This window comes from Mixophyes fleayi, chromosome 6 (assembly GCF_038048845.1).
Source record: "Mixophyes fleayi isolate aMixFle1 chromosome 6, aMixFle1.hap1, whole genome shotgun sequence".
Lineage (NCBI taxonomy): Eukaryota > Metazoa > Chordata > Amphibia > Anura > Limnodynastidae > Mixophyes > Mixophyes fleayi.
Window position 1 is genome coordinate 176,714,699 of NC_134407.1, and position 27,921 is coordinate 176,742,619.

General features: G+C 39.8%; 1 protein-coding gene across 3 annotated transcripts in view; it reads right to left on the reverse strand.

The window, feature by feature from the left end:
* PLEKHH3 (pleckstrin homology, MyTH4 and FERM domain containing H3) overlaps nt 1-27,921 on the reverse strand; it is a 60,281-nt gene that overhangs the window by 14,106 nt on the left and 18,254 nt on the right. For 2 of the 3 annotated variants that reach the window (XM_075177390.1, XM_075177388.1), the window contains exons 2-8: nt 15,476-15,531; nt 7,336-7,424; nt 6,784-6,978; nt 6,186-6,343; nt 4,590-4,713; nt 1,028-1,325; nt 30-237 (exon numbers count right to left, since the gene is read on the reverse strand). In XM_075177390.1, coding sequence (XP_075033491.1) covers nt 30-237; nt 1,028-1,325; nt 4,590-4,713; nt 6,186-6,343; nt 6,784-6,978; nt 7,336-7,424; nt 15,476-15,531 — 1,128 coding nt within the window. Of the gene's footprint in view, nt 1-29; nt 238-1,027; nt 1,326-4,589; nt 4,714-6,185; nt 6,344-6,783; nt 6,979-7,335; nt 7,425-12,018; nt 12,081-15,475; nt 15,532-27,921 lie in introns of those variants that run through there. The other variant, XM_075177391.1, reaches the window with a different exon arrangement.

The following is a 27,921-nucleotide window of genomic DNA, read 5'->3' on the forward strand; positions in this document are numbered from 1 at the left end:
CAACTGTTACCAAACATAAAAGCTGTCACCTCTCCGGCTGTGGTATGGGATGTGATTGGAACCTTGCAGGCACCTCCTCCCGGGTAATATACAGTGCACATCAGCGCCTGCCTCTGGATAAGCACTGAGATCTCCTCGTAGGAAGGCACGTACTCCCGCTGCTTTGTCTTATCCAGAGAAGCTGGGATAAAGTCAGCATACTTCTCCATCTCTGTGTCGGGGTAACAGTTTCGCGTTCTAGAAAGAGTAACAAGGAACTTCATGGAGACATGTATCTTTGGTCCAACAATTTTTCCTTTCCATCCAACCACTCATAAACAAAATACAAATCATTCTCATATTGCCAAATATAACCTCTTAACCACCCTCCCACTTGGTCATATTACTGACACTTACTCGAAAGACCTTCCAATTACTTATGGAAAGACCTTCCAATTATTCACACAAGGTTGGAGTGTAACCACACGTAGTACAAGTAGATAACTAAAAATGACTTCTCGTCTACAGACATTAAACAGACATCTATACCAATAACATGTCAGTAAACATATGTTATATGTATTGTGCGTTAAAGAGACCCTGTCATCTATGATTTATAGCTATAGGTAACATCTCCACTTTTTCAAACCCGCAGCTTGATAAATTTACCCCTTAGTGTTCTTAAACTGATCAATAGTTTATGTCCATTTGAAAAATAAATGGTAGATTTGTACTTTGTTGCTACTTTTATGCTTTGTATACTATGCTATGTTAAAACTGAGAAGTTTAAAAAGAATAAAAACTTGAATGGTGAAGAGTTCCATTCCATCTGTAGTAAGATGCAACTACTCTGAGTCCCTTTCATCTACTGCCCTAAACAAGGCAACCCGCAGATCGCCTGCTGTAGAACCACAAGTCCCAGCATGTAGACTTGTAATTCCACAAGAGCTGACAACCCTAAGCCCTATCTAGAGTGGTAGTTCTCATGATCTAACTATACAACATGCCAATCTTATCATTCGTGACTTACAAAGCCTTCCTGACTGACCTCTGTAAGTGAAACTGGAAGAAGCGAAGGACAGCAGGACTGGGTAGGTAAGTGCAACTCATGCAGGTAAGTAACTGCCAGTATCTGAGGTCAGATAAACTCCCTGGCTCTGGCGGATCAGTTGTCTGTTTGATGACTTGGCAGTAAACTTCATCTCGAAGAGGCCGCAGGTCTAGGCATGTCTGTAGAACCCCCTGCATCAAGGGCACAGGGTCTCGCTCGCTCTCCATTTGTTGAAGAGAGTTGAAAATTTTCACTGCCTCATCCCGCAGAGTTGTATAACCCTTGATATTATGGGCTGAAAGAAACAGAGTACGACATAGTATGATTTCAAGGGCAAGAACAGCAAACGGCAAAGTAAATGTATGGTATTATCTAGACTGGCCTAAACTCTGTGTGGACATAAATCCAACTTTATTCCATCCATGTTTACTTTCATTTCATAAACTGGACTAGGAAACTAGCAGAATCAGATTCGTTTCTATGGGTTCAGCACATTCTCCCTCAAATGTTCCCGAGAGTCAGACGTTAGCTGTGATTGTTTACTAAGAGGAAGAGAACCAAGATGTGGGAAGCACCAAGAGATGTGAAATAAGCCCAAAAAAAATAAATAAAGTGTCCAGTAACTGTGAGACCATCAATTGTAAGAAATCTGAACCAATACTACAAAAAGTACCTCTCAGTGCTAGAGCAGGAAAAGTCTCAGTAATTATCCTCCCGTCTTAAAGCAGATCTATCATCTGGTAAAAAACTAATACAGTGTATTTACTAAATTATGTATGAATACATATTCAGGAAAATATTTGCTCCGCCCACAAAATCTGATCCCTACATCGTTATGCAAATGCTGAACGCTAGAGTAGTGTCTTGTCAGCGGCATCGGGTTCCACACTTAAATATCGCCAAACCCAGTTACTCCCCTGTGCAGAGACAACAACCGCCGATTCCAGGGCAGAGGCAAGCCAGGTAAATAATAGTTACCTGCTGGAACAATGTAATAATGACAGAGTGCTGCAGAACTGGGGACATAATGTGGCACGTGTTTTGAAGCTGAATCCACAGTTATGTAAATCTGACCACGCTGTGGCACTGCAATGATGGCACAATGTATATATAACATAATTTAGGGGTCAAACGTGCCTGTTATAAGAGTATGGTGCTGCCTAATGTGTGCTGAAAAGATGCAGCTTTTAAAGTTAAAATTCATAGAAAATGGTCCGTAGCTCAACATCTAATGTGGAACTACAAGTCTCAGCATGTTGAGCGCAGGTGGAGAGCTACAAACTGCCCAAGCCTTACTTAACTTATTCTTTACTTCAATTAAAATGTATAATTGTTTAAGCCTCTAGTAATTGCATTTGCTGTATGTGACTGTTCTTTTTTTATAATCACATAAATATCAACTGAGAAAACCTAGACGTGTTTATGAGACATAGGTGAGAACTCCCTGGCAAGGTAAGTCATTAGAAAAGGAAATATATTCTTGGGAGGGAGAACTCTTTTGTTTTTTTTTTGTTTTTTTAAACATAGCTGTCCAATTGGTGGCCCTTGGGCTGAATGATGTGCTCAAAGGCTTTTCTGTGGCCCCATTGTCCATGCCAGCCTCCATAGACTACCCTATGACATCACTTTATTTCTAATAATGTTCTGCCAGCAAACACATAGCTTTCCCACTAAGGGCTAGATTTACTAAGCTGCGGGTTTGAAAAAGTGGAGATGTTGCCTATAGCAACCAATCAGATTCTAGCTGTCATTTTGTAGAATGTACTAAATAATTGAAAGCTAGAATATGATTGGTTGCTATAGGCAACATCCCCACTTTTTCAAACCCGCAGCTTAGTAAATCTAGCCCTAAGTCTTAGTCCTCCTGCAGCCTTGGGATTTATTTATTATTTGTAAAAATGTCACTTATTTAACATTTGTAGATTACCAACATGAGTAACAAACAAATTGAAAAATAAAATTTTAATCACAATGAAGCTCAGAAGGAATGAGATACAGACTGGCGCATGTAATGGTTAAGTTGCAGGCCGCGCGCAAAGCCATCAAAATACAGCTAGTTGCGCAAGACTGGTTATAAAATATGATCTCGCATGACACAAAAGATAGTATGTGTACTAAAATAATACAATATTATAATAGAAATCTATATTGCCTTAGTTCAATACCACTTTACAGAAGAAGCCGTGGATCGGTTCTGCAGAGGAGACGGCACAAGCGACAATACAAATGGATTAAGCAAACGTTTATTTTTAGCTGGTGCAGAGATGATGGGTGAGAGGAGCTGTAATTTTAATATTTAATGTGGGAAGTTTGTGCTCTGTTTCTGCCAGACTAGAGGGAGGGAGCAGGGACAAGGGATCAAAGGACAGAGAGTGAATAAGACATTTCGAAATTCCCTGGCGTCTGGGGTCCTGATGTGGAGACAATGATTTCCTTATTCAGGGGAGTGGGAATCCCCCTAGGGACAAGCCGCACTTGCGGTAAATGATCTGTTTGCGGATGATAAACTTGCAGATTACCTTTAATGTTTTAATTATTGCATTAGACATGCTTGGGCTCTAAAGTCTAACTCCAGTGGTGACTCACTAAAATGCAAAAGGACATGTAGCAGCTAAGTAGACACAAATTAAAGGGATACTATCATAACCATTTATGTTTTATGCACTTAAATATAGGGCCGTCTGCTATCAATGACACAACAAAAACATTTCAAGGCAACTTTTTCTCTCTGTGTTACTAATTGGCATCACTGTGTGATATCTGTTGCTTCCATTAAGGGGGGAGGGGTACATAAAATCATATTTCAAATGATGGTTAATGTAATATTCATGCAATACCTCTCATTTGCCCTAATTCTCAGACTCTGAAAGGAGTGTTGCGATCACTTTATTTACTTTAGGGAGGATCCAAAGATCCTTCTCCTGCGATGCTCTCCCCATAGGATAGAACAGCTGACTTTAGCTGTCAGGGTCAAGCTCCCAATTTTGATAGAAGGGCTGGGACTGATATCTGCTGCGATCTTCTAATAATAAATACTCCCAATATTTTAAAAATGCTGTAATTTACCGTGATAGGAATGAACTCTGCAGAGGTTCATACATAGGTCCCTACATGTTTGAACTGACTTTTCTGTTTTTGATTTTTGGAGGTCCGTTATACTAAACAGATCAATGTGCGATATACACTGTACATATATACATTGGGCCTGATTCATTAAGGAAAGTAAGACAACAAAAGTAAGTTTTTTCCTGGACAAAACAATGTAATAATGCAAAAGTGCAAATTAGTTTATTATTTTGTACATAAGATAAACACTGGCTGTTATTTCATGTAACACACAAATACCTGATAGCTTTATTTTTACACTAAAATGTAAAGTTGATCTAGGACATGCCCTATCCCAACTATAAATCTGCCATCACATTTTAAATTTGCCCCTCCTCCAATGCAACATGGTTTTGCCAAGGTGCAAAGTTACTATTTTTTTTGCTTTACTTTCATTAATGAATCATTATGTTTTATAGGATGCATAAATGAGCAAACATTTCACAGCACTCACGAGAATGATCGTCAGATCCATAGGAGAACGGTAATAGTGGTGCATAGAGAGGGCTTTTTGTATGTCGTAGAATAGGATTCATTTTATAGATTTCATCCACAATTTCTTGGTTGAAATGATTCTCCTGAGCGAAACATAAAAAAAACAGAAGGAAACAAAATACACATTAAGATTTTCTCATGGCGCTGACACAATAGTGGTTATCCGCTTGCGTTGTAGATTTGAGGGAACATATGTGACACTGTGCAACTTCCTTCTTACAAAACTGCAAATTATCTTCAGATTTCTCCAAACATCCTGTTTCAACAGAGCTGTTATATGTAGAATAGCTGAGATTATGGGAGATTTTGAGGCACAAGAGCATTCAGATGTACACCGCAGAATAGATTACAATAGAAAATAGCTTGATCTGCCATCTGGCTAGACCTCATGAATATATATGTGGGGGTCCCCATTTGTGGCAATGGGAGCGAAAAGGAGACGTTCTTTTGAACAAGATTTCTAATCCAAACAGTATTTTGTTTTTAAAAGATTATATATATATATATATATATATATATATATACACAAGTTAACCCGTGCATGATACTCATGCATTCTAGTCAAATCAAGCTACTTAAGGTCTTAAAAAGGTTCTTGTCATGCATTTGGGCCTAGCCCAGGCCTCCTCAGGGGAAGATCGTTACTTCCCGACACAAGCGCCCTTTTTAATGTGTGTTCATGAGGTAAAATTACCTCATGAAAATGAGTTTGACCCCTCAACTCATAAATTTAGCCTTTACTACCCCTCCCACGGGGGGAAGGGGGGATGATGGAAGTTAACTGACTTGACTATTCTAATTTTTTTGTCAAATAATGTCAGTATACCAAATTTCAGGTCAATTGGATGAGCCCTTTCTGAGAAAATAGTTTTTTCCACACACACACACACACACACACACACACTAACGCACACCTCTACACATGTGTGTTCATGAGGTAAAATTACCTCACGAAAATGAGTTTGAGCCCTACCAAATTTCAGCCCTTTTTGAATTTTTTTTCCCACACACACTAAGAATTTAGTAGGTCAGTGTATAACTCTGCCCAGCAGGTGGCGCTGCAACTTGGTTTTTTTTTTCCACACACAGACGCCACTAAGCATTTATATATTAGATATATATATAGTGATCAAAGTGGAAGTTCACGGCGGTATGACATACACCGTATACCAGCCCTCTTCCACCACTGCATGTATGTATACGGTGGCTTAGTGGTTAGCACTTCTGCCTTACAGCAGTGGGTTTCATGAGTTCAATTCCCGACCATGACCTTATCTGTGAGGAGTTTGTATGTTCTCCACGTGTTTGCGTGAGTTTCCTCCGGGTGCTCCCCTTTCCTCCCACACTCCAAAAACATACTAGTAGGTTAATTGGCTACTATTAAATTGATCCTAGTCTGTGTGTGTTAGGAAATTTAGACTGTAAGCCCCAGTGGGGCAGGGACTGATGTGAGTGAGTTCTCCGTACAGCGCTGCAAAATTAGTGGCGCTATATAAATAAGTGATGATGATGATGTATGTGTGTATTGTGGTCAGTCTTCTGGAAGGTCACTTACTTCAATGTCTTTAATAAGCAGCTGTGTGGGAGTCTCCAAAGGGTCTTTGCTGTCGATCACTTTCTGGATGGCACACACCCAATGCACAGCCTCATTGAGATGCTCTGTATACAAGCGGTAACAGTGCTTCCTCCCGTACACCGTTACATTCCAGTACCCTGAGGACACACAAAGTATGCTGTTAGTGGAGTGAAAAGTGACTATTCATGAAACTAAAGATTTGTCTTCGTCGTCCCTTAACAATTTATCATAATCTCATCACAAGGAGATGGCTGGATCAATCAGTGGCTCATGATTCTATCCAGGGACAGAACTTTGAAGGAGCTCCTGACCCCACAAACCTACTTACCAGCTGTTTTGCTAAGATATGTTCTCCCAAATACAACACCGTAAAAAATGAATCTTTATCAATCTAAACTTCATATACAATCTAGATTATATTCCAATAGCTGTAGAAATATATCAATTCCAGACTTTGAAGTTCCCTAAGAGCACACTCCCTCCAAGCCATCTATGCTTCAAGAACTCACAGGCTGCCATAGCTAAGGTTCTTCCTTCGACTACATAGGTATCATATAACGTGGGCCGTATTCCTTACCTGTCTCCTTGTAACTTTGTTTAGATGGCCACATGACAGAACACAAGCTAGTGAGCACCAGACTCCCCACGCGTTTGATGGGTTTCTCATTGCTGCTGTAACAATCCAAGGAATCTGGAGTCAGGACGAACCAGTATTTCTTCAGCCTGGACCAGGGCCGCCTCGCTTCTCCACTCACCTCACGCTGCAACCAGCCTGAGGCACAGGAGAGAAAGGAAGGAGTTTGAGGGTTGGTAACAGCACAATTTTTCCCGGTAACTCCACTATTCACAGGTATCAAGACTCCTTATTATAGAGTACCTTTAGCAGTGTGTGTGCAGGAGCCCATGTGTGTGCGTGTTACACCACACATGACAACTAATATCTTATGGAAGTTCCATCTTTAATTATCACATGTATTGCCATGTATGTAAGTATGTATGTATGTATGGAACAGATGCTAGAATCAATGCAATATTTTGCATGCTAACAAAATACTATTAAATGACTGGAAAATACAATTATGTGTGGATGACTTTTAAAAGTAAATATAAGCAGTGGACACTTCTTTACCTTTGACAATGACGTCCTGGTCGTCCTTGCATATAACCTTGCTGCTTGGTGTTATCAGACTGTGTTTTTCCTCAGAGGAATGTAACTGTCTGAAAGAAGTAAAGACAGGACCTCTTAGCCAGACAGCCACCCACGCTTGTTATATAGAACACGATAGCAGATAACAGCTTCTACCTTAATCCTCTTCTATCTCACAAAAAAAATCTTCAAGCCCTAGCTGTCCATCAGACACCATTTATAGTCAAGATGAAAGTCTAATAAAAAAAAATACAGCCCCTGTGAAGTACGATATTGAAACTATAACAACCTATCTCTGTCAATCAGGTATTAATAGCAATCTCCTGCTGTGGCTTGCAATGCACATTATCTTAGTAGAACGTGGATTGACATTCAGATTACCCTGAAATTGCACAATTAAACTGCTACAATGATTACCCACTAAACACATTAATTTATTTTTCAAATATTTAAAGGGAAAGCAAAACACCAACTTCAATATTTTTTGGGTTTGGTTTACACATAACATAATGCTGCGGGACCCACGGCTGGTACCCCGTTGTTAGGGAGCACTGGAAAGTATTGTTACTCATCAGGCTGAGCTGTCTGGAAGATAAATGATCTCACCAGAAACTCTGCACCAGATGCTGCATCCGTTCTACTGACAGACTCCTTTATCTGTTAACATTCTACAGGGATTTCAGAATTACTTCCACTCTAGGGAGTAGATTTACTAAACCTTCCAAGGAGGAAAAGTGGAGGTGTGGCCCACAGCAACCAATCAGATTCTAGCTATCATCTATCTAGTACATTTTAGAAAATGATAGCTAGCATCTGATTGGTTGCTATGGATGTCACAGCTAGTGATAGTATCTTCAAGTTTGAAAAAGAGCCTATATATTCTACCCATAGTGACAAAGAATATATATGTACAACAAGATTTGGCATTACTGTATATTGTCATTACAGCAATAGCCTTTCTTAATACAAAATAAAATTACATTATCTCTGCTATTATATAGCACCTTCAAAAAATGAGGGATTTAAATCCATATTTCAGGAATTATGGATCGAGATATGCAAATCATTTGTTATATGTAACTGTAGGCTAAATAAGCATCCACAACCAGTGGTTTATAGCACAGATACAGGTAGTTATATAGACAGCTCTATAGCCAACTTACATGCTTATTAGGTATGATAGGTTATGAAACAATGGCTTCTAAAGTGTAGTGGACTATAGTGGACCCATATAGAATAACAATTAGGATTAGGGTGAAGTTTGGTAAAAGAAGCTGAAAAGCCCTCCACTGTAATAAAATTACTGTAATAACCTTTATACAACAGAAGGTATGTACATATCTCTGCTATAAAACAGCCTTGCCTCACATATATACATGGAGGGTAGTAGGTTAATCAAATGTTCTACATGTAAAAGTAGAAAGCTGGGTATTCCAGCATACCACCCATCTTATAAAGAGGTCAGGTGTATGCACTTTTCTCATGAGGAGAGCTTGAAAATTATATTGGTTTACTTATAACTAACATTATATAAGTAGATGTGGGTTTAATTCTCCATTAATCATTAATAAAAAAAAGGTAAGAACTTTTTTTTCAGTGAAACTACAAATCAGATAATAGGTGAATTAAAGCATAATAGAAAAATACACAAAGTATAAATGTTTTGGCAATGTTATGATGCTTAATTAAATACGGGGTCTATTTATCAATATTGAGTGATAAGCAGCGATAGAAAATCTATTGTCCAATTTAACAAGAAAAGATGACCGGGACGGCTGAGCGACGCCCCAATCCCCGGTGATACTGGCTGGCAGCGAAAAGAGGAGTCTTACCGCTAGCCAGGCCAGAGGGTACCTCTGCGCATGCATAAGCTGGTTTGTCATCTAGCGCATTCGCACTGGAACTAGAAGCTTGGCTTCCGCAAGTCGTAAGAAAGGTTACGTTTAAAAAAAAAAAAAAAGTAAAAAAAAAAATGTGAAAAAAATTACTTTATTTAAAAAATGTGAAAAAATACTTTATTTTACTAATAAAGTTTTTGTTTTTTTTACTGAACCCGGCTATCATCATCCTTTGATGGCGATAGTGATGGGTGGACAGCTGCGGCACAAGCACATGTTAAATGATACTTCAAACCCATAATGAATGAGGTTGTTTTAACGTGTACCATAAAAGATACATTTACATAAGAAGTATTGTGCCTTGTGTCTCCTTTAAAAATGAAGAACAGATTGGAAAGTTCCTGGCCTTGGAAGTACACCAAGACCCAGAAATCAACCTGACTAAACCACACCACAGGAGTATGCTGCCTGTGACAGTGCCTGCAGCTTCTACTATGGGAAATCTGTGCCCAATGGCTGCAGGGATGTTGCAAGCCTGGCAGGAAGAAATGTTGGGACGCACAGTTTATTTAACCACCTGAAGGAAGGGAGGGAAACCGCAAGAGCTGTGGGTCTGGGCCAATGGCTGCACCCAGACAGTCATATGAAGGGCACAGGAGATGGGGCGGTAATGCAGACTGAGTGTGGGAAGGGGAGGGGGAGGGGGTGGGGGGCTGAAGGAGAGGAAAAGACAAGATGATTTGCCTAATGATGGTGCTGACTCAGAACAAGATATGAGGAAAGGAGAGGTAGGTAAAAAGAGAGGAGGGGAGGATAAGTGCAAAAAGAAACAGTGTGAACCAGGATTGTGCAGAATGAGAGAAGGTGTGAATATAACGCTGTAGGAGAAAGGGTGTGAAAACAAGAAATACAAGGGAAACTACAATTATAGGAGGACGGTGATATACTAATCGTATGTTATATATTCTATATAACACATGTGGATAAACGCTGAGAACCAGGTAGCCAGAATCTAAAAATATACTGCCGGGCATATAGAGGTCATAGTATATTTTACAAACATATGGGATCCCTGTACAGGGTTCTCCCCAGTGTCTATTTCCCGGGTGCTCCACCCGGCTGTTTTTACTTGTCACCCGTCGCTTGGAGACCAACAGAGTCCTATTATTATAGAATAAACCATTGTTTCTCCTAGTATAACAGACACTATGTGAGCACTACAGCCAGCAGTGTGTGTTAGACCACTGACCACCAGTCTGACCAGTCCTGGCAGGTATGGGTATTAACCTCCAACATTTTTCAATATCACTGCAAAGCATTATAACTGCCCCCACCCGGCTACTTCTTACTGCCACCCAGCTGGTAAAAACACTGTTGAGTGTGTACCTATGAAGTAATACGCTTTAGGACTTACTTTGAGGGCAAATTAAACTAAAAGTAAGTAGTACTAAAACTAAAGATATTTCTGAAAAAGACGCAAGCATAGAGAAAGTTGTTTTTTTCCCCTATGCATACCAGACTTCCTGTCTCTATGTTTATTAACGTTACAGCTATTCATACAAAGCTCAATATGAAAACAGAAGACAACATACCATGCGCTCAACCAACTAAGGAGATTAAATACTGAGGGTGACATTTGTGAAAATTAATACACATTTGACACAATAAAATTAAATTAAATGACGCTTTGGCCCATAGCAACCAGATAATCAGACTCCATGTATGTCTGTTTAGAAATAAAAATAAATATCTGATTGTTATATCAGCTCTTCTGCTTAGTGATTTATTCTCTTGTATGTTTCATATCAATTTCATTAACTTTCATTTGAGCTCTATCTTTGCTTTCTCTCGCCAAAATATTCTGCTAGGAAAAAAAATGAATCAAACTTGAATTTTAAATATTCTGAGAGATAATACTGCCCCCCCTTCAGACTATTCATTTTACATATTCCTTATATGAGTAATGGGGAATACACACATTTTGGTTTGACCTAGCTTTTCAGAAGTCTTCTTTACCCTAGGAACAACTGAATCTCTTTGTCCTTTTGAAAAACAGAAAAAAACAGCCTGTGGCATATCAGCACAGACATAAACACTTGTCTACACTACCATAGAGTTAAACTGTCCGTCCCCCCCAAAACAATATGACAAATCTACAGATATGGCCGTACATAATCCTTTGCTGCCGAGCTGGTGGGAAAATAGGGAGTCGGTCTAATCAGAGCAAGACCTCGGGCCTAAAAATAAACTTGTTTACGTAAATCCAGCGGCCAAAGAATTTGGAAAATGGTCCGTAAAAGCCGAGGGAGGGAGGGGCTGAGAAAAAAGTCAGGGCAAGAAAAATTGGCAAATATGCGACTGCAAATTTAACCGTCTGCTTGCCAAGGAGTACAAAATCACATTATTATCTAGCAGTCACGAATTGCTGAATGATTCACTGACTATGTTTGTGACAGAATAAAAAGTAACAGAGTACTGGAAAAAAGATGGGAGAGGGAATGGATTATATGTTTTCGGAGACTATTGGTAGTGAGAAAACAAAACAAAGGAGACAGAAAAAGAGGGAACTGTCAGAGACATGCAAGAGGAGGAAATCCTGGCGGTCTCTGTGCTGTTTATAACCTTGCCATTCTCTCAGTGATGCTCTCCAGATGGATCTGTGTCTCACACACACACACACACACTCTCATACTTCAACACTGCTGGGCCCAGCTGGGCCATATCTGCAATGCATCAGGAGTCTTTTAATTTTTCACACACACAGGAACTCTACATCTGGGACAAATATCCAATAAAAAGGTGCCAGCTCATCTCAACCTTACCATACCTCATTACCAGTGTTCTTATGGCCATTTTACAGACATGAAGCCGCAGTCTATCCTCTTCTTATGCCTTGTAGTTGCAGTCAGCATCAACAACAGTTTCCAATCACACTACAGCAGATATGATCTTTGAACGCTGGAAAAATTACATCTACACATGGCCAACAGCAGTGATTTCACAACCCCGTTTAACAACATGCTGATAATGAATCAATCTATTCTGAGTGGATGATTATCAGACATCAGTTTTCGGGCCACACACGCTTTGATATTGGTACAATTGCATAATATTGACTTTGATATCACAGCAAGTGGAGTCAAGATTACACCAAGGGTTTATCACATTCTCTATGCCTTTGTTTAGACTGGTTGTGGATTAGGTCTCTATTACTCTACCCTTATATTTGATATAGACCAGATCATTATTCTTTATTTGTAAGGCGCCATAAAACTCTGCAGCGCCAGTGGAAAAGTCTGATCAAGCACGGTAGGAACATCCATAAGTGGGGAGCAGCACGGGAAAAGTCTAGGAGGCAGGAGTGAGAGGTCAGAAAAACATGAAGGAAAGGAGTTTCTGAGGGCTTTGAGTGTGAGTGTGAGTAGCTTGCGTTGAATCTTGGAGGTAATGGGGAACCATTATAGGGATCTGCAGAGTAGTGCAGGGGATGCGAAGTGCCGAGACAGGAAGCTCAATCTCTAAAGGACTGTATAGGCGAAAGAGCGGTTAGGGGAATATCAAATAGCAGAAGGTTGCAGTAGTCAAGGTGGGAGATAATGATAGAATGGCTGAGGGCTTTGGTAGGTGGAGAAGTCTAGAGCAGTGAGAGAGGAATGGAGGGTGGTGGGATTGGGTAGAGAGTTGATGGTGGAAAAGAGGTGACCAATTATCTTGCTTAAGATATATTATTATAGAGTTGTAGTATTATTGGTAAAATTATTGTTAGCAAGCAAAGAATCAAATTGCAACACAAGGTCAGTCTGTGATTTTAAACAATTGTTCCTGGAATTGTTTGTCCCTGAATGACTGCTCATTTGTGACCTATTCTGTATGGTGCATAAGGTGCACTAATACAAGGTGAACCATTAACATACAAACATAATTGTACAGTACTGTGTGTAATGAGATTGTACATTCATGTACCTCTCCAGCACTAAAATGTCCACAGCATTCAAATACTGCCAACTATGTTACCACGTGATTAGTAACTGGAAAGTCTTGTTCTCGTGTCTCTCACAATCCCATTCAGTTTACTGATTTACAGTAAATGCAGCTAAGCCTATTGAAATCACATGAGGTGCATCAACTCCTTGCTGGAAAATGGTGCCCCAGACACCAACCATGGGTAATACCCCTTAGGTCTATTCCATGGCCTGGGAATTAGCTACCTTAGTGCATGTTTACAACTGCAGATCAGTTTGCTATGGATAATAAACTATCTCATCATTTCAGCAGCAATATTGTGCCTGTCATGAGTAATGAATAGAGGAAGGAAAACAGGAAGTCGGCCATTTTGTGGACTGAACTAATATTTGTGGGAATTCAGCTGTTCACAAGAGCGTCCCTTCCACTAATTCTAAATTTTCAGAGACAGTCCCATATTTAAAGATTTGTCCCTGAAAATGAACTTCTTTTCAGTATAGCCCCACTAAAGAATAAAAAGTACCCTTTTCTGCATGTCATATGTAATCTTAATCTCTGGCCTTAAATTATTATCTATTGTAAAAGAAGAAAGAGCTAAAATTCAAAGACAATCAAATTAATGACATGACATGATGGGAATTCTAGTCTCCATGGTCTTCTGAGACAGATTGGCCAATATTCAAAACCAGAGAACTTTAAAAAAAAAAAAAAAAACTGGGACTATTCCTAGAAATAAGAGCCAGTGCAACATATTTCTCCTACTTCTATAATGCCACAGTTCTAAATTATGCACAACAATACAGAAGTCTATATTTCTCTTTCTCCCCCATATAGTCGACATATAGCTTTACTTGTTTAACATACATACCTTCCTTGTGGGCCAGGCTTGGTGATACAAATTGCATTATTCAGTGGGTGGACCAGAGTATATGATGGCACTTAACACATCATCATAAATCTGGTCACTCAGGTGGCTGGGCTTGATGACATCATCACCATGACACGCCCCCGCAAGGCAGTAAGTGGCCTTCAGATAGAATTGTCTACTTCCAAGGGGTCTGTCATTAATCCAGTGGACACCTGGACATTCTAGAAGAGCAGGTCCCTATGAGCTAGGTTCCAAAAGGATGTGGAGCCCAGCCTCAAAAGTAAGGTTACCATATTTGTTTTTTGCTACTACCGTACACATAAAGAATCATAAAGTTGGTATAAGATCACAGTAACATTATTTATTTATTACTGTTTATTATAGTGCAGCTATATTTGTGTTGAAATGATGCAACAATGTAAGCGTATCAATTAACATTCTATAAAGCATTAAAATGATTATAAAATACATTTTAAAAATGAGCTAAGGAAATGAGCTTAAGACTGTCCAGCAATCACAGGCCTGCTGTTGGTACAACATCAGAGTGATAGCACTACATAGGTGCCAATGTTTGAAAATAGTTTCCAGGGACACTTTGATGATGAGCAGGTTTAAACTGATCCATAAATGGCAGTGCTGTCTTGTTACAGCTCGGTGCACTATAATTTTCATCATGATATCTTTACTGAACTTGTAATATAAACATTTGCATTTACATGCTCCAAACACCTGCATCTGAACAATGCAAGTTCAAATTCCAGTTAAACCATATGTCAAATCCCAACGCAAATACACGTTAATGCCAATGACATGCTGCTGCTAACTTGAGCTTTTGTTCCCATTCGAGAGGTCACTCTATTAACCTTAATGGGCCTGATTCATCAAGGAATGTAAGGCATAAAAATGAGTATGTTTTCCCCTAGACAAAACCATGTTACAATGCAAGGGGTACATATTACCGTAGTTTATTAGTTTGCACATAAGATAAATACTGGCTGTCTTTTCATGTATCACCCAAATACCTGATAGCTTTATTCTTACACTGAAATTTAAAGTCGATCTAGGACATGCCCTATCCCAACTATACATCTGACCCATATTTTAAATTTAGCTCCCCCTCCAATGCCACATGGTTTTGCCGAGATGCAAAAGTTACTAATTTTTTTGCTTTACTTTCCTTAATGAGTGAGGCCTTATGTGTATAGCTTGCATGAAATGCACTGAATCAAGCATTCAGAAAAACACAATGCTGCCACAACCCTCTGAAATGCCAGTAACAATAACACTGGATGTGAGATAAAGCCTTGCTGGCTAGGCAATTAATCCTGTTTGATAGTTGTAAATTCAACTACAATGAATACATAAGATTATTTACAGTCAGCGGTGAGAATCACATATACAAATGTGTAGTGCTATCTGCCATTCATTTGTGGATCAAAGGCTGTGTTTTTACCTGTCTAACCCATTAGCTGCACGAACTGGCTGGGTCACACCAACATCTGGGGATCCCTAATAAAAAAAAACAGAAGTAATTCAAATTAGTCAACTACTCACAAGACAAATGTTACACAGTTATGCAACGAAAATGAAACATTTTCTAAATGAACTAAGAAACACTAATGACAGTGACATGTTTTCTTCTTTATTTCTGAAAATAAGTTTAGCTGTAGTTACACTGATACTAACGTCAAGTTCCATTTAGATAGTTAGATAGTACTTCCACATGCTTTAAGTTTAAGTGGGAGCGTGAGAGATAATGTTTGCATTATTTTACACACTCTGGTTCACTCTCCATGATGGAAAAAAGTGTCTTACGGTAGCCAAAGGTTTTTATAAGACCACTAAGGGCTAGATTTACTAAGCTGCGGGTTTGAAAAAGTGGGGATGTTGCCTATAGCAACCAATCAGATTCTAGCTGTCATTTTGTAGAAGGTACTAAATAAATGACAGCTAGAATCTGATTGGTTGCTATAGGCAACATCCCCACTTTTTCAAACCCGCAGCTTAGTAAATCTAGCACTAAGTCTTTAGTCTGTACAATCATTTTAAAAGAACATTATACTGTCACTGTTACTTATTTTGCAAGCAATGCTTGTTTTTACAGTTTTTAGAAGTAAAATGTATGTATAGCTGAGAGATGTTTTGTTAAACGTTTATTGATAGGTGAGGCCAAGCACACATTCTACTATGATTATGGTAATATACTAAAACCATTAATAACTTTAAGGGTTATTTAATTACAAACTGCAAATGTGCAACTAATCAGACATTTGTTTTAATTTTCTAACTGGATCAATCAGAATGAATTACTGATCAGTTGCTATGGTTACTGCACATTTGCACTTTGCTAGACTCACAATGTTCAGTTCCAGAATACCCAATGAACGGGTCATGTTTTGATGAACATGTACATTAATCGAATAGTCTGATTCAGTAACCAACTTATATATTCTTACCTAAAAGAAATCCTGATATGCTATGATGACTTGAGGAATGTTAAGAAACTATTCTGTGAATGATACTTCATTTTATTTTGGCAGCACAAGCAATAGTTGCTCATGATGAATACACTACAAAACTATCCTATTTTTGCACGGGAGAGCTAAACATTTTATAGCAGTTTGGGGAACGTGGTTTACTCGACTGAAGTTTGGTTAGATTGGACCATGAGTTAAAGAGTCCTGATTTTTTCATTTGTGTGTGGGCTGGTTGGGTTGCGGTATGATGTTAAAAGGAGATCTAAACCTTCAACACATAAAAGCAATTTTTTGGGCTACAGATACAGGTTTTCTAATGTAACCATGTACCTTGCTGCTGCCGTTTTTAAAGAGCATCTTGTACACACAATCATCATCATCATCGTCACCTATTTATATCGTGCCACTAATTTACAGCACTGTACAGAGAACTCACTCACATCAGTCCCTGCCCCATTGGAGCTTACAGTCTAAATTCCCTAACACACACACACACACACACACACACACACACACAGACCGAGAAAGACTAAGGGCAATTTACTAGCAGCCAAATAACCTACCAGTATGTTTTTGGAGTGTGGGAAGAAACCGGAGCACCTGGAGGAAACCCATGCAAACACGGGGAGAACATACAAACTCCAAACAGATAAGGCCATGGTCGGGAATGAAACTCATGACCCCAGTTCTGTGAGGTAGAAGTGTTAACCACTAAGCCACCGTGCTGACCTATTTTGGTTCAGACACTGAGAATGCAGCCTATCTTCACAATGAAATAATGACTGGTGGCTCAGTGGCTAGCACTTCTGCCGACTCCCCACCTGGGCCTTATCTGTGTGGAGTTTGTATGTTCTTCCCGTCTTTGCATGGGTTTCCTCCGGTGCTCTGGATTCCTTACACACTCATGCTGGCAGGTTAATTGGCTGCTGACAAAATTAACACTAGTGTGTGTTAGGGAATTTGGACTGTAAGCTCCTATGGGGCAGGGACTGATGTGAATGAGAGATATTCTCTGTGCAGTGCTGCGGAATTGGAGGTGCCATATAAATAAATGGTGAAGATGGAATGCAGCCTATCTTCACTATGAACTAATGACATCACTGAGAATGCAGCCTGTCTTCACTATGAACCAATGACATCACTGAGAATGCAGCCTGTCTTCACTATTAACTAATGACATCACTGAGAATGCAGACTATTGATTCATTGGGAACCAGTAACTCACTGAGGTGTGAATGTACTACATGGTTTTTTCTTTTCTTTTAATATTATTTACATATATGTGATTTTTTTTAAGCTACTGCTGACTAATGTTTTTTACATTCAAATTGTAATATATGCCTTTGCACTATATAATTAGAAGTTATAAGTCAACTAATTATGAATTAAAAGCGAATATATATGTAATCAGATACTTAACTTTCACTTCACTTGATAATATGCCATTGTTTGTATGGTAATTAGTATATAAAGTGTCTTTACACATTTAAATAAATCTCCCAACATTTCAAATGCACGTGAATAATGAAATATTTGGGGAACTGTCTAACAGTTGTCATGTAAATATGCAGGATGCTTAAACACAGATTATAGTTAGTAACTACTACATTACTGGAAGTCAGTAAAAATACATAAATAATCACGCATATAATAGACCCAGAGTAGGAATTTGGTATAAACTAGACCTAACAAGGGGCAGTTTAGATACAATATAAAATGACTGAGGTACTGAAATATTAGTTACAAAACCACAGGAGCCTTCTCCCCTGGACAAAGTCTCTGTGCTGCCCCTACCTAGGTGTCATCAACATAATTAGATAATCCCTGGACCACAGATGTTTAGTTGTGGTGTGTATGACTCCACCTAGTGACTCATTCAGGGTAAATGATATGAGGAGTGGGTGGTCTGGCCAGTGTCCAACAGGCCGCTCCCCAAATTGCTGTGATGCAAGGACAGTAAATTTAAACTAGTGACATTTTCCTCGAAGGAATTGCAAAAAAACAGAAATTTTTTGTTATGTGTTCTAGAATTGTGCAAACAATCGGTGATTAGTCCAGGAAATGAAATGTTCCAACTAGTACTATTCCACTGGAAAGTGGGTGCCCTTTAATGGTTTGTACAAGGTCTGGTTAGCACATTTCTGTCTTCCATCACCGGTCTGCTATGTTGGTTAATGTTGACTAGTCACCACTATAAACAACAATAATCATTAAACTATTGATTAACAATTGTTGTGTCAGTGTGTTCACCTTTGTGGAGCTTATTTATTTAGAATATGCAGGTTATGTTTATTATATATATATATATATATAGATATATATATATATATATATATATATATTTATATATATATATATATATATATATATATATATATATATATATATATATATATATATATACACATATATATATTTTCTAAAAATAATGATTGTTGATGTCCTCACTTCAGTGTTCATTAGGAATACTTGTGTATTAGAAGAGATAATGCACCTCCTATATCCATGTCACTTGGGATATTTGTGACCTGCATAGACAGGCAGTGCAATATCCCATATATAATTTCACTCAAGCAGTTGGTAGCAACCAATGATATGCCACCCACTATGGCACCGAATGCCCCATCGTCGCTTTCATATCTCTGCCGCTTATCCCTGTCAAATGCCAGAGTTTACAGAAGAGTAGTTGTAAAACACATAAATAATATACTCCCAAGTTAAATGGTCATCTGTGTTGAGTTTTATGTGTGCATACTTCCACAGAAAGTGTGTAAAAACCTTGCACCATTCTGTATGCATCTTTATACAACACCCGTGACGCCATTTATTGCATTTAATGCTATATACGACTTGCATTGTCAGTTGATTGGTTAACAATGTATCAATTGACTAGGGCTGGTTACACACTTACAGTGTTTTCAGTCAATTATCGGGCCGTTCACCCGATAAACGACTGTTCAGTCCAATAATCGCATTGGTAGATGATGAACGATGGTCGTTCCAAAGCACCGACCATAGTTTGATGTGATTCTTCAGCAGAACTATAAATCTCGTTCAGCTATGGAATGACATCCTTCCAATCCTGCAGTGTGTATGCACTCACAATCAGGATTCTCCATAGGGTTTAGAGTCATGATCTTTTCAGCAGATGGTTATGACAGATGAAGAGCACAGATCCGGGGGTAAATCTTGTAAAACATGTATAGTGTGTACACATGAATCAGCTTGCTGATCGGGACTTTATCTTTTTCAGTCGTTAGCGCAATCGTTGTAGATAACACTTTGGTCATAAAATGCTGTAGTGTGTACTGCCATAAAAAGAAAGGGTTCATCCATGTAACTTCCAAACCAGATGGCTTATCACAATTTAAGACTTTAAATAAACACAGAAACTCTAAAAATTAAACAAGGAAAAAGATGGCGGTTTGCTAGATGCAATTTCTTTCATCTACAGCTTGTGCTATCAAGAGGGGCTGTGTATTTATTGCACATTAAAATGCACTTTCCAGATTGTGCCAGTTGGTGCAGTGTAGGAGTAGCCAGGCCTCTTCAGTCTTCACTGCCAATTGCCCAATATTGCTGCCAATATGGTGGCATGTGTGGCCTGTTTAAGAGTTTTCCAGTTATGGGATGCAAAGCTGGAAATTGTGGATGAAGGTCTTTCTGTAAGTGGGATAGTTTTCCCATGACACATTGTTTGCTTAAGTATGAAATAAGCTGCTGCCAATGTAGTTACTGATTTCACCCTAGTGAGGCTATGTACATATACCTGTCATATAATCGAGCAAGAGGCGTTAGTCATACTTGACAATTGTGTAGACCTGCCCTCTGAGAGGTGTGGTCAGCTTGGGCAGATCAGGGTGGTGGGATTCACATTACCGTGGCTGGCGCACTTCTGCAAAATGACTCAATTGCGCCCTTATTGCGCGACAACGTTGCATGTCCTTGAGCGGAGTATTATGATGAGATACGAGCCACTGCAGACCACCACTGCTGTGCAATTACATATGTTGCATCACTGTGCAGTGGTGGGTAGGCTGTGATGATATAGATCGTATTCTGCCCTTGTCCCTGCCAACAGGGATAATTGCAGAGTTTCTCAGGAGTCAAGGAGGACACTCAGAAATCTGGGAGCCTCCTGGATATTCAGGAAGAGTTGGCACATTGCTGCCCACCCTGCACAGTTCAGAGGTTCTATATGTCTAAATAAATGCGATTCAGTTGACGGGCACAAATTGTAAAGAAGAGCAGTAAATACTTTTTTAAGCAGTGGCTTGGAATTTGAAACAACAAGATAAGTCACAGTTTTAGCAAAAATGTGCAGGTCCATTGTTCACAGAGTGACCGGCAGTGACTGACTTTTACATTACTTTGCTTGCACACAACAGGAGATTTGTGCCAGTTTGTGCTGGGCACAAGCTTTGCATCTATGTTCACATCCACGGAATGCCAGCAGTTTCACCGAGTACACCATGGGTCCACTAATACCCCCAGTGCCAACCCACTGCGCCAGCTCCCCTTCTGTGAGTGCCAATATACTCCCATCACACAAACTCTGCAAGAATGCAGACTACAAAATTTTCTGCAATGTAGCGGTGTTTAATGATCAATACCACTTAATGAGAGGACATTCATTTATGGAAGCATTCAAATAAAGGGGTCTAACGCTGCCAGTGAAATGAGGTTATGCTATGTGCCTGTGTGGCATACAAGAGATCCAGTGAAGCCGGAGAGGTGTTAACTGGATCCCATTTTAAAAGCAGATAACTCCATCCTGATCTGGTTTTCATAGCTTCATAAATTGCCTAATACATCTGTCCCCATAGAGGTCTGTGGAGACTGTGCTAAGCGCTGGTAAATAGGTTAAGGCCGGAGAAATTGCGTATTTCTATAACCCTTTGTTAAGTAAGAAACAGCGGTGAAAGAGCCTTTTGCTGCCAGAATTTTGGCTCTTTACCACTTGTTAAAAAGACCCCGTGGTCTGGTTATATTCCTCTGGGAACAGGGGATTGAACGCAGCTTGCACTTGTGCTTGGGTAATAAGCCACATCAAAATATTACATCAACCAAAAAAGAGGATGCAAACAAATTTCACCACTGCTAGTTTTAAATATAATCAATTAATCCGTTTGAAGGCCCTGAACATGTTAGAAGTACAATAGAACCCAATTTAAGGCAAGGGTTTGCAAATTATGTTTTAGGTTTGCGCTTTTTAAATGGAAAGTGTTTTAATATTTTTTTTATTCAAATTGCGATCAATATTGTATTCAAAGTTTCTCAATTTTTTTTAATGGTTCTAAAATTCGAGATATTCTGGCACTTTTTTTGAATTTTAAAATCGATTTGTCAAACCAGTTTGAGAATCGAAACAGAGCCAGTTTATGTGACTCTACATAGCCAGAATAGTAGAAAAATATTTGAATAATATACTTTTAGACTTTTTTTTAAAAGTCTAAAAGTTATCAACAGTGTGCTGTAAGTTAATTGTACGCTGTTCAGCAGTTACTGTCAGTGCTTCACTGAATGAAACAGATCAAGTTTCCATCTTGCCTCAAACTGCCCAGGAGCAGTGAAGGTGACACTGTCTATTTTTAGCTCTATGTCCCATCTGTCCCACGCCAGGTGTTGTCACCTCAATCCAACGCTCCGGCAGGTGGCCAAACGGAGGACCTGACTCTAAATTTAATAGGGGGCTGGAAGTGGGTCTTCAAAAGCTGACAGCACACAGCTTCATTTATTAGGTTCTGAATGACTTTGCAAACCAAATATAAGCATAGGTCCCAGACACAGCTGTTTTAAGCAGAAAAACACCACCATAATTATTTGCACCTGGGGGTCTATTTATCAATAGGTGATAAGCTCTAGATCTGGTGAAAATGGCCAAAGCCCCTGTGCCGCTGAGACTATCACCGGCAGTAGTCTTTGCAGTGGGATAGGTTTGGTAAAAAAAAAAAAAAAATAAATTATAATAATAAAAACTTTAGTAACATATACAAGTGTACATGTGTATAAAATACAAAAAGAAAGGCAACACATATGCTTCCTTCCACCCTCAACCCCCATTTGTTGCATTTTCATGACACTTTTGTGACTCCTGTGTAAGTATAAGAATGCATAACTCTTACAGTGAATGATGGTTACCCAAAATATCTCCAAACTGGCCCCAGCCTCCAAAATGGTTCCCAGTGTCACCGTCTATTTCCAAGCTTAGAAAAATGCCCATGGGTACATTGCACTGTAATTGCAATTGTAAATATTTGGTGCCACTAATTGGGTGAAAGGAACTACGGGATTAATCATGGAAACATGTAATTTTCCCCATGTTTCTCAGTAATTGCCCATATAAGAACAAAGTTCTAATATGTTACCAAAAAAAAAGTCTTATCTGTCTTAAAAAAAACTCCCAAAAAAACAATTACTGTATATAATTGATAAATAGGATCCCTATTGGAGGGGGAGGTAAATTTAAAATGTGGGACAGATTTACAGTTGGGGTAGGACATGTCCTACATCAACTTTAAATATCAGTGTACAAATAAAGCTATCAAGTATTTGTGTGCTACATGAAAAAGCAGCCAGTATTTATCTTATGTGCAAAATAATAAACTAATTTGCACCCCTTGCATTGTAACATGGTTTGTCCTGGAAAACATTTACTCCTTTTTTTGCCTTAGTTTCCTTAATGACTCAGGCCCATAGAGTGTATATGCACTTGAAAAATAGGCTCACCTAAGGTAACAGTAAGGTGACCTTATTGAATACATTTTGCTAGTAAAAAAGCCTCTGAAGAGCTATAACAACTTAGGGGTATATTTACTAAACTGCGGGTTTGAAAAAGTGGAGATGTTGCCTATGGCAACCAATCAGATTCTAGCTGTCATTTTTTTAGCAGGCACTAAGTAAATGACAGCTAGAATCTGATTGGTTGCTATAGGGAACATCTCCACTTTTTCAAACCCGCAGTTTAGTGATAGGCCTTAGACTTTACTTACATTTTTTACCTTTTTGATCTTGTGTTAAGCATAAAGAAGTTTAGAGATTGACTACTAATATGTTAGTATTTATATTTTTAAGTAAAACCTAGGCTATATTTAAACGAGCGAGCGAGCGGGAGAGGCAGAGGCCTATTTATTAATGTATATTTGCATCTAAATTCCCTGAAAATGTCCGTTTCCGCCGCAGGAAAATTGTTCAAATTTATGAATAGTGCATCATAGATATCTGCTGCTTTGCATTTTGTTTCAAATTTACAGAGCAGTCCTCATAGATGTCTATGGGGACTTCACTTTACTGCAATTAAATAAGGAATGAAAATGCAATTACACATACGGTAATGTACCGCATGTGAAATTTTTCATTCTATGGGGAGAGCATTGAGGTAGATCTTCGTATTCCTCATCTTACTTCTCTCCCCTTTGGTCACTATCGCAAAGTTGGCTACTTTGGAAAGCTAGGAGAGGAAAGCTAGGAGAGGAAAGATAGGAGAGGGGTCTTCGAGGGAACAGCAGTTTTTCATGACTGCTGTTCCTGTGGCATATTTTAATAAACACAATCTTTCAAACCTTATGTCTGCGATAAGGATTGAAAGGGTCCTTGTCAAAAATGTGATAATTAATAAATAGGGGCCATAGAGAGAAAGAGAGTATTGGGACATTGAACCTTATTTTATAATGTACATGTTGAAAACTTATGTATAAGTTACAAACAGCATGGCCCAAAATTACTAAAGCTGGGTACACAATGATGCAATTAGGGGGCAGATCACATGATAAACAACCGGTCAGGAATTGTAAAAGTGTGTACGCTTCCATGATCATGTTTTATCTTACCAAGGCACCTTACATCTGTTGATTTGGTTTTATAGACTTCCTAAAAATCACAATCAACGATGGAACGATGTCAGGGAAATGTGTACGCACTAACAACCTGTAGTGTAGGCAGATATCTGTAGCGTGTATAGAGTAACGATCTTTACAGCAGATGGTTATGACAGATCTGATGGTAAATCGTGCAGGGGTGTACACATAAATCTGCATGATCAGCGGGACTTTCAGCCGTTGGTAAAAAAGTTACAGAAATCACATTTGAAGTAAAATGCTATAGTATGTAACCAGCTTAACAGTGACACCAAACCTGCAGTGCACATTTCCCCATGAGGGTGGTGTCATACAGGCTACCAAATGCTAGAGGAGGGTTCATCCTGTCATCACAGGTGCTTCTGAGCTGTAAGAATACCAGCGTTGTCCTAGATGGAAACTTTTACAGCAGTAGAAGAGCTCCTAGACTGTTATTCCCTGACACACAAAATAAAAATGTGCTGTATTTGTCATGGCAACATATTATACTCAGGTTACAATGTCATCCTTGTAAAAGCTGACACATAAGAAAGATAAACTCTACTCAGTGCTAATCAGCCATGCAATACCGTTTACATGCGGACAAGATTAGATTGTCCTGACCAATCATAATGTGTCATTTCCACAAGCAAGTTCACGACTTTCTTCTTATTTGACTGTTTTTAGTTTCAATTAAACAATGCAATCAAATAATTAAAGCTTAGATACTATAAGTCAGTGTTGGCTAACCTTTGACACTCCAGGTGTTGTGAAACTACAGGTCCCAGCATACCCTTCCAACAATAAGCTGCTATATATTGGCAAAGCATGCTGGGATTTGTAGTTTCACAACACCTGGAGTGTCACAAGTTAGCCAACACTGCTATAGGTATTGGCATGGTCTCATAAATTAACACAAATTGCTAACAATACATCAATATGACTGGTGTTGGGACCATCAACTCATGGGTCCTATATCATTATTATTATTTGTTCTCTAACATACACACAGAGAGATTAGGTTCAATTTAATAGTAGCCAGTTAACCTACTAGTATGTTTTTAGAGTGTGGGAGGAAACCGGAGCGCCCGGAGGACAACCACGCAAATACAAGGAGAACATACAAACTCCATACAGATAAGGCCATGGTCATGGTCTGTGAGGCAGAAGTGCTAACCACTAAACTACCGTGCTGTTCACATGTATACAGGCAATGCCACTTGCAATGATTGCCTGTCTGAATTTGCAGCTAAACTGTTTATGGTGTTTATCCCTGCTGACAGCATCATAGTGTTTCTGCATCATTCTCCTCTCATCACATAATTCAAATTCACAATGTGAACAGCTGGCCGAGTTGGGACTTATGCAATGTTGGGAGAATTTCTGGAACTATGTGAACAAAAATTAAAGCCCTTATTTTTTCAACTGAGGGGCTTGGCAAGGACAGCTGGGGGACTTTATTCTGTGCTTTTGTGAAAACAAAACAAATTATTAAGAGTATAGGTAATCATATTAAGATTGTAGGTGTATCCAAAATGCTGTGGGCAAGCTTGAAAACCTACTATACAAATATTGCTTCATCAAGTTGCTTCTATTTTACAAGCTGGTAACATCCCCTACACATTCTGCTGAATGGATTGACAGCCCAGATCAGTATCACACATAAAGCCACTAAAAGCTCCTCCGTGTTGCGTGACATTTGTGGCTCATGCTGACAAACAGTTATTTACTCAAAGTCTTGACATACTTGCCGATCACCTGGAATATCAGTAGGGGCAGGCTGGGCTGGTGGACATCTGCCCCCCAGGTCATTCCCATAATGGGCTCCCTTCGGCTGGGTCACCTGCATTTTCCCATTTAAAGTGTTCCTAAAAAGCTGCTGAGCCGATTCTTGCCCCCCAGACTAAAATTTGCCAGACAGCACTTGAAAGACAGGGAGACTTCGGAAATAGTTTATGATCGGCAACACTTCAAAGGGAGTCCGGCACTCTCACTGAAGCTGGGCTAGACAGAGAGGCAGTGGGTGGAGTCTAGCCATTTGATGCTAACGAATTATCGTGCTCCACCCACCACAGCATGATGACGTGATTTGCATCATTGCGTTCTGGTTGGCGGCGTGTAAGACATACCATTAAGTATTCCCTATTTCACAGAGCTATCCTATCTTACGGAGGGGAGGTATGAAAAGTTGGTAACTAGGCCACATACATTTGGTTAAAATTAACATTTTCCCAAGATTGCTTTATTTATTTCAGACACTACCCATATGTATCACTCCCGCGACCTTTAAACCTCTCCGATATTATACATCACTATTTTTTGGTCTTAAAAAATCCAAAGAATTAGACGGACTACTTTACAAAGATCATCTCAAGGTGATGAGTTGGGAATACCAAATTTTAAGAAGTATTATCTAGCAGCGCCAGACGCGGGCTGGGAGATGTCAGCCCGGGGGGCGCACAGGCGGCCGCATCACATGACAATGGTTGCGGCCGCGTCATTGATTATGCGGCCGCATCGCCTGTCATGTGATGCGGCCGCCTGTGCGCTGACGCGGCCGCATCCCGTGTCATCAGATGCGGCCGCCGGTGAAAATGTGTATATTGCATCCGGGGGGCGGCCGGCCTACCCCCCGGCCCTAACAGTGGTAAGACTGAGCGGCCCGGGGGGGGCGCTGCCCCCTGGGCCAGCCCACCCCTGAGCAGCGCAACTTGCTCAGTGCGTCCAACGACAGTTACCTATTGACTCTAAAGTGTGTATATCTATTGAGCCTGCATGTGTAGCCATAAAGACTTTATTGTCATTTTTTTGTCTTGTCAAACGTTAACGTCCTCCTTCTCAAAAATCACACCGCATTGTCGTGTTCTATAGTAATCTGGGATTTTGCAAATAATCTGCTCACTCTAGCTCCAGCAGCGTCACAACCAATTCCGATCTGGCATACCTCCTAACTTTGTAGCACTTGTTATCGGGACATATAGCTAAGGGGGCGTGACCAATGGAGGGAGGAGGAGGGGCATGTCCACACCCGCATGGGCATACCAAGTGCTTCCGGAGTGCTAGGCCGCTCTTTATTCCTGTTATGCCACGGGAGAATCAGTCAGTCAGAATTTGCACAGACTTTCTCTAGGGTGCGGAGTCTAACGAACCCCTTGGTCTTCACCAAGAACCACCGCAAGGGCCGGAAGGTCGCAGTTCCTAGAGAAGCCCCCTGACGTGAGAAGTAAGAGATGGAGAGACTGCGGTAGGATAGATCCAGTAGCCGGAGAACAAGCACAACAGAAGATGGGGCTCAAGGAGGAATCCAAACGTGGTCAGTATAGCTGGGTCTGGTTCACAATCGTCCTGCGCAGTACAAGGGGAGTAGAGAAGCAGCACTCAGAAGGGAAGCCTTGGTCAGATGCCGAAATGCACAAATACAGGGTACCGTGGGGAGATATAATAACGTAGTCAAGGTAACCGGGTCATATACTGGAGAACAGAAGTGCAAGTACAGGAACACAGGAGCAGACTGAACACTGGGAACAGAGAGCAGGGTCAGACGCTGACAGGAACTGTTGCTCTGACACAGATCCTGTGTCAGAACT